Source organism: Phoenix dactylifera, unplaced genomic scaffold (genome assembly GCF_009389715.1).
Source record: "Phoenix dactylifera cultivar Barhee BC4 unplaced genomic scaffold, palm_55x_up_171113_PBpolish2nd_filt_p 000077F, whole genome shotgun sequence".
Taxonomy (NCBI): domain Eukaryota; kingdom Viridiplantae; phylum Streptophyta; class Magnoliopsida; order Arecales; family Arecaceae; genus Phoenix; species Phoenix dactylifera.
This window is the reverse complement of record NW_024067676.1, coordinates 606,678-620,365: the sequence shown is the minus strand read 5'-3', so window position 1 is coordinate 620,365 and position 13,688 is coordinate 606,678. Positions and strand designations below refer to the sequence as shown.

Sequence of the window (13,688 nt, the reverse complement as noted above, 5' to 3'; positions counted from 1 at the left end):
CTTTACATCATTTTCTCAGTCCAGGACTAATTACCTAACTCATATGTACAGTAAAATTCCTCAGATCCTATTTTTTTAGGTTTGTCAATCCCAACATTAGTCAATGCTCTTATCCAAAATAAGGTGCAGTAACATTTTTTAAACAAGCACGAAAAAATTACTGAAATTTTAATAACTTAAAGAAAATACCAGAAAGTGCAGTCAGAGAAGGCGATCATCAGGAAAATTATTTCCCCAGCAGAAGATAGGTATCCCACTGCATGTCATTTTTAAGAACATGAAAAAGGATGCTTTAGACCAACACCATTACATAGTTGGTATTAAGTGTTGTTTATGGACCATAGTTGTGTTATATTTTAATTGCATTTCTTTTTGCTATATGTATTTTCATGCAAAACCCATCTCAAAAGTTAATACATTAAAATATAGAAAAAATAAGTTGTTCAATATGCATAATCACATTTATATACAAAAAAAAAAACACTCAACACGAAAAGCGAATGACAAATGGATCAGGAGCGAAAAAAAGCTGAAGCATGATCACAGATATTCACAGATACAAATACAGAACATAGTCCAAACAGAATAAACCATTTTCCATGAAATGAGACATTTAGAAAACAGATGCTTCACAAACATACCACTCATATTGTTACCACCACCAACAATAAACCAGTTCTCCCCTACTGTTGCACCTGCATGGCCAGCTCGTGGTCCTGGAGTTACACCCTGCTGTTTTGGTCTAGACCATTCCATCTGCAACAAAACATATTACTTAAAAGAAGGGATAGAAAAGGCTCATCTTCTAATATGTTTAAATAGAGAGTAGATCTTACTGTCTGCAGGTCAAGGACATGCAGATCATTGAAGCATGTGGCATGAGAACCCCCACCAAAAATTAAAAGATACCGCTCTGCATGGCAAGCAGCAGAATGGTCTGACCTTGGCAAAGGAGGAGTGCCTCTAAAAAAAATAATAAAGAATAAAAATATAATTCATCAGTGTGACCATTTGCTACAATAATTCCTTAACCAGTTCCATATTGTCACCATGATAACCTAACTGTTCAAAAAATACAAGGCACCCTCATGTTCCAAAGAGTCTGAGGATCCAGTTTAACAATATTATAAGAGTTAAAACATATGTTAACAGTGGAGTCAAGTTCAATTGCCTTTAATGTGTGCTTTTAGGTTTGTGCTCAAGCATTAGGAGACAGTCGTGAGGAAATAGTCTGCTGTGTGATTAGACTCTTGAGATTATCTTATCTTAACACACATGGTCTCATACAGTTTGCCAAGAGAAGGAATGCCAAACCCTCCTGTCCACGTATTACAATCTTTAATCATTGATCATCATCAAGTTACAGTAGTATAGCTTCAATTTGCCAAAAAATTATAAAGAGAGGAGGTGAAAATAAAATTGATCCAGGTGAACCAATTTGGTTTATGTTAATCAGGTCAACAATCAATACAAATTTTAGAGAAAAATGGAAGAAAGTAAAACAGGTCTGAGTCCATTGACTTGTTCATGTTGATATAGTCAAGAACCAATACGATTATGGCAACAGATGGAAAAGTTAACAAGATAAACAACAAAATGCATGTTATCAACTTGGAAGTAAATGACTAGGTGCCGCAGAAAAACTTTGGATCCCTTTAGGAAGAAAGCATGCAAAATGATTATGTTCAGATAATCAGACACGTATAAGATTTAACCAGCATTCATGCAGTGCTGAAACCAATTAGTTTCCTATTGCAATATGCTCACACCAAGGAATAGTTTTAAACTCTTTTTTTTCGCAATTGTCTTTGGTATGATACTATTAATATATTATATGAAACCTTTGTCAAAAAGTCTGTTGATTGACGAGCCTAATTGGTGTTTAACCTTATAGGAGAAATATTGGAGGATGTAGCCATGTAGGTCTAAGATACACAAAATCTGAAGTTTAGATGTTTGGAATGTAAATGCAATTTTAGCAGGAATATAAAGGGAATTAGTAAAGGATATTCTTTAAAATGTCATGAGGATGCTTCTTTGCAAGTGAAAAATCTTCTAAGATAATGGTAATGATGTTGATATATTAGGGCATGCAGACAATCTAGTACACAGATGATTGACATAGGTGTGAATGTATGAGTGTCAACAATTCACAACCCAGCAACTAGCAAAAATTGAGGGGAATGAAGACATCAGGAATAGGAATGACAAGTTGTGGAGCACAATAAAGAAAGCTTCTGAGTTGCACCTAAACAGGATCATATAATGCAGATTTCTTTGAGGCAATATGACTGTTTGCAATGAAGATTAGAAGAACTTCTTAAAAAAATGGCAGGCTTAGATTTGTACGAATTAAAAAAAAAGGAAAGCACCTATAAAACTGGGAAGAAACTTGTAGGAAGGATTTTAAAAAAAACATGCATGAGGGGTACGCATCTTTTAGAAGCATGCAGGAAAAGGAAATAAAGCCAATACTCAATAGATGGGATAATGCTTGCAGAGTTGCTGTTTAGGGCCACAATTATTTATATCTGTGAAATTCTGTTTTCTTGTTTTTTCCCATCTAATAATAGACACCTTTTTGAGAGCTTTACCATCCCCTATCCTATATTACCCCTTCACGCTGCTACTGGTCCGGATACTTTTGCTTTTAGCGATCTTCAGAAACTAGGAAATGACACTTCATATGTGAAAAAATTGAAGTCTTAAATTAAAAAGAGAAAAAGGAAGGGACATTTCTCATTTAAGTCACACAAAAATGACAAAGCATAACAGCCATGGTCCTTGTTTTGGTAGAATAGCCATGGTCTTTAGGGTGGTAATGTGGAGATCCATATGCACACCTTCAACTAATATGAATCATTTTCTGTGTGTCTCATTCAAATAATCAATTGAAAGCAATTCTTCCATAATTATCATGAGAACAAATGCCAAATAATTATTCATATTCCATAAATTATTCTAGCCTTACATAGCATCAATTTCATCCCAGGTCATGGTTTCCAAGTCGAGAATGTGCAAGTCATTTAGAAGAGATCTCTTTGCATCTTCACCACCAAACATGACTAAAGTGTTCCCAACAAGGGTCACTGATTGGCCTCCACGGGAAATCTACAAATAATAATAATAATAAAAAAAACAATCAATTAGTAATCCAGCTTTGAGATTTTTGAGTTTTAATACAAACTGGAAGCATCTTAAAACATTATGAATTCTCAGCACTAAAGAAAAATTGCATAGTGATGCATCTTTTTCCCTATCAATTTTGTGCCTTCCAGCTAACTTTCATATTCAATTAAGAGCTGCAAACAACATATAACTAACATTTTAAGAGGTAGTTTTCAAGGCACACAGCTGTAAGATGCCTAACACAAAGTAATTTTTAAAAAATAAATGGCTATATTCATATATTTCATAGCAAAAACACCTGTTTCCCATGATGCTTGCTTTGTGCAATGTTAAATTTAAAAAATCATTTAGTTCAGTTTGGACAGATCAAAGCTGACCGTGCATATCTGTGAAATATGCAGGATACTAAAAAGAAAAAGAAACATGTTTTCATGATTTTAAGATGGAAAATATGAAATTATACATGACATGCTCAAGCATAGATCAGAATAAGATTACCGGTGGCTTCCCATAAGTCTTCAAGTCCAACCACATACAAATCTGCAGATCAAATTCCTTCACTAGCATCAAAATTAAAAAAGAAGGTTACTACAATGGGCATTTTTTTCATAAAAAAAGGAAATTACCACTGAAGATTGTGAAAAATGAATGACTTGAACCTGTAATGGTCTCAGAAGGATCTTTGGTGTGCCCAGAAACAGATAAAATTTTGTTTCCCCATGTAATCTGCAATAAAATGGGATTGTGGAGAAGTGATGACAGATATAACTTATTACAGACTATATGTGCCAACAACCAGTTTCCAGCAAATCTAAGCACTACATTAGGAAAATTTTGAAGATTACCAAACAATGGCCAGCACAAGGAGCTACTGGCACTATGGTTGGTGATTCTGGGGATCCTGTTTGTGCTTTAGCCTCTATCTTCGACCATGTCAAACTTTTCAAATCCAGAACCTTTAATTAAAACAAGATATAAGCAAAGTGACTAAATCAGTTTAGATAATATTGATCAGGAAAAAGAACACTGCATAATGGGAAAGAGAAAATTACAATTATCACTCTGGTAATCAATACAAGGAATTTCTAAAATAAAACTGCAAGGACATTACAAACAACCTATACTTTGTACATCTTAATTATCATCAACCTGCAACTTTCCAATAGATACTTTGCCCTTCAAAAGCAGTTAACCAATCCTAAACACATGTTGTTCCGTCCAACTGAAATTATAAGTCACTAATGTTACAAACCTGAAGGTCATTAAGGTAACGACCATTGTGATTTCCGCCAAAAACATACATCTTGTCGTGCACAATAGCTGCTCCATGCTGTGCATAGATGGAAGATAATATTTAGTATTTAACAACAGAAGAAAAACTTGGTCCTACAAATTAAAGTCTAATCTGATGATGGATAGAGGACCGCATAGCGGGGCTTTGGGCGCTGTCCAGATATTGAAGGTGCAACCCATTGGTCATAAATCCCAATTGAACTAAGACCCTCCATTATGACATCTTTGTCCTGGGTCTCCAGCACACTTCCATTTTCTGCTGAAATAGTTTTAGGCTCTGGAAACGAATTTCCGTTAGGGGTAGCAGACTGAGTTGCTGGCTCCACTTTTGGCTTCTGCAAGGAAACAGGAACAGAGACATAATGAGGATTTGATGAACATAAGCATTACAATTCAAGAGAAGGAATTCTATAATTAACCATAAATTGATTTTTGATAGTTAAGGGAAGGTTTTAATTGCCAAGAATATTTATGTGCCATTATACCATTCCACATATTAATACAACTTGCTGAAATAAAGGATTGTTTGCAAAATGTATGCAAGAATTGTCATTTCAGTCCCAAAACAACTTGGTGTGCACTTGCTAGCAGCACTATTATCTGCATCTAGCAGGCATATCCATAATATTTTAGCTATTAATATCGGAAGACAGACTGATGTAAAGAGAACTGAATCATGATAATGTTCAGGACAGTGCAGCATTATAACAGTAATTTTCTATCAAGGTTCAGAATATCATTGAGTGTGCCTGTATCAATGGACACCACATAGATCCAATCAAACTATATCATGCATTAATGGTACAAATCACAATGATGCATAAATGGTCCTAGCATGGTTTGTTGTGCCGATACCAAGCACCATACCAGTTGTCCGGCGGTACGAGTCTGTACGGGCCAGCATTGTGCCGTGTTGGGCCTGTACCGACACAAGAGACCGTGGGAAAGAGGAAAAGAGAGAGAGAGAAGTGGGAGAGAGAGGGAGGTCGGGGTTGGTGCAGGTGGCAGAGGTCGTGGCCGGATCCCTATTTCGTTCGACACAAGGGTCCGGCTGCTAAAAATTTCATGATATTTAAGTGAAGTTGGCAAATAAAACAGGGTCCGATTTCACTTAAATATCGCAAAATTTTTTAGCGGTTAGACCTCTGTTTCGAATGAAACAGGATCTGGTCGCGGCCTCTGCCACCTACACCAGCACTGGCCTCTGCCGGACCTCCGCCGGCCTCCCTCCCTCTCCCTCCGCTCTCTCTTTTCTTCTCTTTCCTTCTTCTCCCCCTCCGGTGACAACGTCTTGGTTTTTTTTGCCGAAATCGTTCTGGTCCGCCGCCAATACGGCTCCGGACACCCCAAACTGAGCGATTCGGGACGGTTCCGCCGACCTTGGGTCCTAGCATGTTTTGCATCCATTTGAGTATGTTCTTGGTGTTTGTTGGCCCAAAATCCTATCAATTTAATCCATATTAGTCCATTGATCTTTCATTAAGCTCCTGATATTAGAGACTTCAACAGCCGATTTTGCACCTTCCCCGATTGAATTTTCTTGCACTACTTTTTCACTAATGCCAACATCTTAAGTTCTTCCTTTACCCTTTAAGTTCCTCATACTTGAAATTGGAGCATTCAATATGGAATAAGTTTAGGGCAACCTTTTGTAGTTAAACTATATTGCTCGCTCGTGTGCTCTTCCATTGAACTAAATAATTTAGCACACATTGGAATTCTTCAATCATCTAGGAGTTTGATAAAGGTTGAAGGGAACCCATGTCTCCCTATTAATCAGTAGGTCTTAGCCATTAAATGAGGCTTCCTTAACCTTGTATGTCTGCATACATTATTTATTGTAATATTCTATCTTAGTCTGCATCACCATGTGGAAATCCTATTTTACATATTTTGTGGAAACAAGTGGGCGCCATCCACCTGTCTACTTCTTCTGCTTGTCATTACTGCCAACCCATCACAAATTAGTGTGCTGCAGTCATGGCATGAGGAAATCTTGTGGATTGTGCTCCATGCTGTGATATCATCCATAAAATAGCATTGTCCCACCAATCCAACATCCTAGGTTAGCCATGTCCTTTTACTTCATGTTTCAAATTTCAGCATTCGACTGTAATGATACTTAATATGGTCCAGCAGGTGAAGTTTACTCTATGCTACATGTCTTTGATGCAAATGCAATTCCTTGGTTATGTTTTGGCCTTCCCTTGGAGCATCATTAGATGTCTTGATGCGCCCACTATTTACCATTTTCAATAAACATTCAAGTTCTCTTGTTTCTGACATGTTATTCCTTATATAAGGTGCCACTGCTGCTCTTTCAAGTTTTTAGACATGAAGACCTGGATCCCCATTGACTTACAAACCAAAGATATTTAAAATCTCAAGCATTATAATTTGTCACTCATCAAACATGCACTAAGAGGATATCCATACAAAAAACCTATTTCCATTGTCTTTGGTACCAGTGGAGCTCGAAGATCAGCCTATAAAGCTTCTTGTGTTCTTATAGGTGATACCTTAGTGGGCTCCAAGTACACCATCATAGAAGTATTTGTCTGTAGAATATGTTTCCCCATGTTGCCATATTAGGGTTCATCTCTCATCTACATTGATTGCATACAAGTTACCATTCTAGACCTGCTTCCTTCAAAGTAACCATTCCATATAACATCAAATTTATACATCTTGTTACCACTTACCAGTCTACATTGCCAACCTCCCCAGCTTGTAACCAGTAGTATCCAATTGTTGATATCAGTTTTTGAAGGTAATTTGATCATTTGTCCAACATTAGAGGGATATTTTAACAGCTTGACTGCAGCACTAAGCTTTATCGATTAGTTGTTTACACTTCACAACAATTGTGAACTCAAGAATCAAATTTCAAGCTTGTGCTTTTAGAAAAAGTATAATGGCCACTAGCATTTGCCAAACTGACCCGAACTGAGCCGTTCGGCCCATACCCAACCAAACCAACACCAAATCATGATAGTTCATCCATAGGCTTGAGAGGGCTCTCGACACCTCTTGTTCATTCTCTCGCTTTCTCTCCCCTCTTCTATGTTGATCGATGCCTCTTTCCTCTCTTCGATGCCAACTGGCACCTCTCTCTCCTCTTTGATACCGACAAATGCCATAGTTCTCAAGGTCAGCCCTCATCTCCCTCTCTCTCTCTTTTTCAAAAGAGGTTCTGCTGCTATCGATCTCTTCCTCCCTCTCATTCTTCCACTCCCCTTCTCCGTAAGCCTCTCTCTCTCTTCCTCCCTCTCCTTCTCCCTCTCCCCCCTCTCCCTTTTCCTCCCCCTAGTTAGGTATGCCTTGGGTCAGTACAATACACACCAGTACCATACCAGAGTGGTTACTAGCTGGTGCGAGCCCTAGTACTGGTTCAGTGAACCTTGTTGGACAATTTCTATGTGGTCCCCTATAATTTTATTACTATGTCACCTTTTTTATGCTATAATTTTTCCACAAAGGATATGCTGCATCTTGAGTTTGAGAAAGGTGGAGGTCCACAATAGAGTGCAAACCCAGGGTATGTATATGTATGTATATATATGTATATACATATATATGTAGTATGTATGTATATATAAGTAAATTACCTCATGTGCATGTCCATCATAATGTGGGCTATCTTCAGTAGAATATACCAGTGAGTTTCACTCATGATCCTTCATGTGCTACTTATCGGTAAGTCATTTGCAAGCATACAGTTGGCCTTGCTACTCTAATGCTTGCTTAATTGATACTAGGAGAGGCTTGTTCGAATAGGTTGAAGAATACTTGCCAATCAAAGTGTTGAAGTAATTGGGCCATGGTATACAACATTTTGCTTATAGATTTTGACAAAACAGAAGGCACTGATACCACTGGTGGTGGGAATGGTAAACAATAGCATAAATGCTGATTTAAATATTGAGCTCACTAGGTTAATAGGATAAAAGAAAAGAATACATATTGAATCATTGGAAAAAAAAAGAAATCCAGCGAACAATTTACTGAAATCATCAATTCAAGAAAAGAACAAAATAAAAACCTAGTTTTGATCAATGGTTGGGATCAATAGGATAAAACTGCTAACAAAGTCGATAATTTTTTAAAGATATGAAGATCCCAATAACTACAACAAATTATGTGAAGAGCACATGTTATTGAATAACTGAATAAATCATCATCAACAATTTTTGCTTTCCCTATTCTATATGCATTTTACCATATCGTTTTAGTAATCATAGCAAATCCACCCATCCAACTGGTTTAATATGACAGTTTAAATTCTTACAATTTATTAGAACATAAAAACAAATGTATGAACCAATCCGGCTATCCCATTTCCATCTAGTAGCCAAAACAGGTGATCACTTTAGTTTTCCTAAGAGAAAAAAAGCAAGGTAATTCATTGCGACAAAGAATGTCCAACTAAAGACCTCCTACCAACATAACAAACTGTGCCTTGGTCAAAGGAGTTTTTGCCTCAGCATACTTACATGCATCTCAACATCTACAGTAGGCTCCACAGCGACCCTTGAATACCAAGCAGGATCCTCCTCCTATCAAGGATGTTACGGTGATCAGTTATTTGACCCAGATATACATTGTCAATAATATTAAGTCTCCATGTATACCTCCAAAATTTTCACAAAAAGACGCATTGCCTCTGCTGACGGCATGTTTCCAAGCCCATGCCAACTGCAAGGCTAAATATATTAGTTTTAAATTTTTTACATAATTAAAAGACAAGAGAGATAAAGAGAGGAGAAAGAGAGGAGAAGTAAAAACAGTTTAAAATTCAACTATGCGACAGCATATCGTTTCTACTAAATTAATTAAACTGAAGTTTCATATGTACATAATCATATGAAATATTTATCCAAAACTGCTTCACATGGTTCAATAAGGTAAAAAGATCATGAAAACAACATATCTATGCAACCGTATAATATAGCAATTCTTTTATGGTTTTTGGTAAAAGAAATGATGAAACAGGACACATAGAAATAGTTGATTAAATGCCTGAGACAACACCAATTTCTAGATAGCTAACCTTAAATAGTCTATTTTAATCAGAGACTCTTCAGAATCAATGAACCCAGGCACTATAATAGATATCGAGTTTTATATTAGGAAAAAAAACTGGTAGTAATAGTAAGACAAAATTCTCTACCACTGATCAATTGGCATAATTATGAACCCCTTAGCCATCATGTTGTGCGATGCTCTAGTCAGCCATGGCCCTAAGATTCAAGAATGGACTACTGCATGTTCCATCATGCCCACATAATATACCTTCACAAAAATAAAGACCAAAAAACATGCTCCAAGGGCTTATGGATTTCCACAAAGAATCAGGATTGAAAACAATACTAACACACTGTCAAACAAAAGTCTTCAAAAGGCAATTAGTACAATTCTAAGCTGAAATTCAGTCAATTAAGAACAAATTTGAAAGAGAATCAATTGCCCCTAATAGTAGGTATAGTGAAATAGATAAATTAGTAACTCAATTGCTCCTAAAGAGCCTCTCTTTTCAACCAAGCAGCAACTAGAATGTTGTTTTGAGAACCTCAGCCGGCAATCCCTTAAATAACCCAGATCACAATTAAATCTAATCATCATAAGTATTTAAAGAGAATCAAAGCCTTCAATTCATTCCATATTTTAAAAGGTTCAGTCACTAACATGAAACCCTATTTTAAAGTCAATCTTACTTGGTCCACTTTCTTATAATGATTGTGGTAAAAATCTTACAAGCCACAATCGAGATCTTAGTATCTTCTAATGAAATGCACCTAAATAATGTAGACTTCATTCACAGAACAGGACTAGAGAGAATCACAAGATCCAGATCAGTATTAATGTATGGATCATGCGGTTTGTTATATGAATTATCGGCTTTTAGAATTATATTTTTTTATTAAAAAGTCTCAAATGCATCAAAGCAAAACATGTCATGTTATTCAACTACTAAAAAGTAAACATAAACAAAATTTAGAGTTCATGGAGTTAAAAGCAAGAGATTAGACCTGAGAAAACCTGGCCTAATCTGCCCAGTTTAACCAGCCAAGCTCTTTTGGGAAGGCCATACAAATCAAATATTGGTCCATATTTCTCTATACCATATTGGCCAGGAGTTGGTATTCAGCACTCCATCAGAATTTAATCATTGGCAATTGACCCATATCAGCCTATATAGTCCCCTTACAAACCCCATAGTGCTGATACGAAGCTTTATTGTGTTTTTTTACACCCTTTTTTTCTGTTTTAGTATCAGCCAATGCAATGTATCATTAGTAGATACTACACCACTTATTGTACTGACTAGTGAGTAATATGGTACCATATCTCGTGATTTAAATCCTTGGGTGAAACCAGATAAACAATGCTCGTTTTGGCCCAACGGGCACAGCTATGCCCAAATCTCTAGGTCTGATCAAGATTTGAGCCAAGCCGACACTCACTCAATAATGAATAGGCCTAGCTTGAACCAACCTGACCATGCTTTTCATATAAAAATATTTATAAAATAGTTACATAAACTTTACCAATTCTACGATTCCACTTCTTGATCCCAATCTAATCTAGGAGAGACTTAAGTCATCCACCTTAAATTCCTTCATCTCTCTCTCTTTTCTCCTCTCTTCCTTAGTATCTCCTCTCCTCTTTTTCATCAAGTTGCAGCTAGACTGCCATAGCTGCATGCCAGTTAGCAATCTTGGATGTATTGGTATGCCCCTCTCTCTCTCTCTCCACATCTTTAAGAAGCAATCATTTTCCTTACATCAGTTCTAAAAAAGGGTAAATTGGGACCATGCCTCCTCTGCAGGTGATGATGCAGAGGAACTTCTTCTAGGGTTAGGGATTCCCCTCTCTATGTTCTATTACAAAAAATACTGCCCAGTGGTCTAAAACATGACTAGGTTTGAGCTTGGGAGCTAGGATTAGGCATGGGATTGGTGAGGACTTTGGGCTTAAAGAGGAAGAAAAGCAGAGGATGAGGCTAGGAAGGAGGGGATGGACAGTGCAGGTTTGGCCAAATAGGGTCAGGTCGACCTTAGGCCAAGCTTGAGATTCAAATCTTAGGCCTGATGTTGGGATGGCTGGACCTTTGTTTGGTTGATGATGCGCCATGGCCAACTCAGACAAATGCACAAGGGTACAAGAAACAAATCTTTATATCCTTGCAATCATTTGTCAGAATCTAATTATTTTCTTCCAAAATATTATACCCCAAAGGGTAATGGAAATTATATATTTAATGGTATTGTACAAACACGTTCAATAACTAGACATGATGTGGCAAATAGATAACAGATTCAAAATACTAGAAAATGTTTGATCAAACAGGATTGCAGCTAAAAGTTTACATTATTGAACTACAACAAGCATTGGTTAATATCAAAGACCCCACATCTTGCAAACATTAGACAAGGTCTTTGCTATTCACTTTTATATATTCACATCTGCGAACATATGAAACAGGTAATAAATGATTTTGTAGTATGAATATTGCTATTACAACTGAGAAGGTGGTTCCTACACATGCTGTCAGTGCAAATTATTACACATACAGCCAAAGACAAGTTATACACCAAGTCATAGTGAAGAAGATAGGGAATGGCCTCGCTTTCCTCCTCACAGCAGCAATGAATGTTATCCACATTGTTCACTCTTGTATTGATGCTCGCATAGGATAAGATCCTTTCCATAGTGGCTAATGAGATGAAATCTTTGGATCTTAACCAGAGGTATGATGTCCCAAACCATCCTCTCTCGCACACAAAACATATCACTATTTTTTCATTTAATTGTATGAGCTGATAACAGACACCTCAAAATTCATTATCTCCATATTTTTTTACCTCCTTGTTTTCCAAAGCCACCTGATCCAACAAAATTAGTAACTCATTTGCCAAACCTACTTCGTCTTCTTAAAGATTTCTAAAGTACATTGAATTGTAGTTCTGCCTCTTTAGATAAAGCATGCTAACTGTCATGATTGGCCATTTTTGTAATTTTTGTGATGGCATGTGTGGATTTAACTCTAAATTCTTAATAACTAACTTAGCACTAATATCTTGAGCAATGTAGTTAAAAACTTCAAAATTGTTCTTGCCTTATTCTATAATGTAACGTGTTTAATTATATAAGAAATTATAACATCAAAGAGAGCATGAGCAAAGATACATAAGGAAAGTAGCACATGTAAACAGTGCCAAGTATAAATGTTACATCCCCAAAGTCAGTACTTTCCATTTTCCCCTTAATTAATCAGGTTGATGATTTTTGTTTACATCTACCATTTTTCTTCAAAATTCAAACAGAAAACAAGCATAACAACTTCTGGAACAAATAGCGATAGAGTAACACCAACCTGGTCCACTTGCTGTTCTCCACAGGATTCCATGCCCTGGGTTTTGGAATATTGCAAGGCCCTACTGTTGCCTGCAAGCAAGAATCAATGCCACCATCGATCAGAAACCAGAACACTTTTGCCACTATTCTACACTCACATGCATTCCAGCTCCGACATCACAGATCGAAATGCAACAAAAAACCATATGAAAAACTTAAATCATCATATCTATCTCAATGCCAATAGCCCCCCGATTTTTCAACGTTGCAAGATCGATCCAATAACGCCCTCAAGCCCAGATCTACCTCCATATCAATACAACAACAATATCCAACAAAAAACTACACCGAGAAAAATCGAAAGACAAAATTATCGACACAGATCCCAACCCCGATGAACCAGCCATAACCTAGAAAACATCAAATTCACAAAAAATACCGGCAGATCAACGAAAAATTCCCTAAAAATAAGTATATATATATATATATATATAAACGCGTTCTTACTTGCTGGTAGAGCCCGTAGAGCAAGAGAGCGACATCATTCTGGAACTTGGAGATCGCGCCGGAAGAGAAGGGGTTGGAGGATCCGCCGAATCCTACGTAGGCGGCAGCGGCGTAGAACCTCTCGGGGTAAGCGGGACCGGAGCTCGCCCTCGACATCGCCATCCCTCCGACGACGAGCTCGACAGCCGGCGGCAAGATCTCGTACGACGCCAAGAGTCCGAAAAGAAAAACGTGAAGACGCGAAGCGGGGGAGGAGTATTTACAGAGCCGGCCGCCGTGCGGACTCCTGGGCTTCTCCTCCTTCTCTTTCCTTGAGATCCCGAGCTCCTCTCCCCTTCTTTCTTCGCGGGCGATGCTTCGCGTGGGGTTGTAATAAACACGGGGCTCGCTGGCTCGCCCGA

General features: G+C 37.5%; 1 protein-coding gene across 1 annotated transcript in view; it reads right to left on the bottom strand.

Moving 5' to 3' along the window:
• Positions 1 to 13,688, bottom strand: part of LOC103715112 (acyl-CoA-binding domain-containing protein 6-like) — a 23,030-nt gene extending 9,342 nt beyond the window's left edge. Inside the window, 12 exon segments of the mRNA XM_039116283.1 lie at positions 642 to 756; positions 837 to 963; positions 2,972 to 3,111; positions 3,628 to 3,689; positions 3,789 to 3,855; positions 3,975 to 4,085; positions 4,382 to 4,459; positions 4,554 to 4,757; positions 8,916 to 8,978; positions 9,054 to 9,117; positions 12,800 to 12,870; positions 13,288 to 13,688. Coding sequence (XP_038972211.1) covers positions 642 to 756; positions 837 to 963; positions 2,972 to 3,111; positions 3,628 to 3,689; positions 3,789 to 3,855; positions 3,975 to 4,085; positions 4,382 to 4,459; positions 4,554 to 4,757; positions 8,916 to 8,978; positions 9,054 to 9,117; positions 12,800 to 12,870; positions 13,288 to 13,449 — 1,264 coding nt within the window. The 5' untranslated portion in view covers positions 13,450 to 13,688.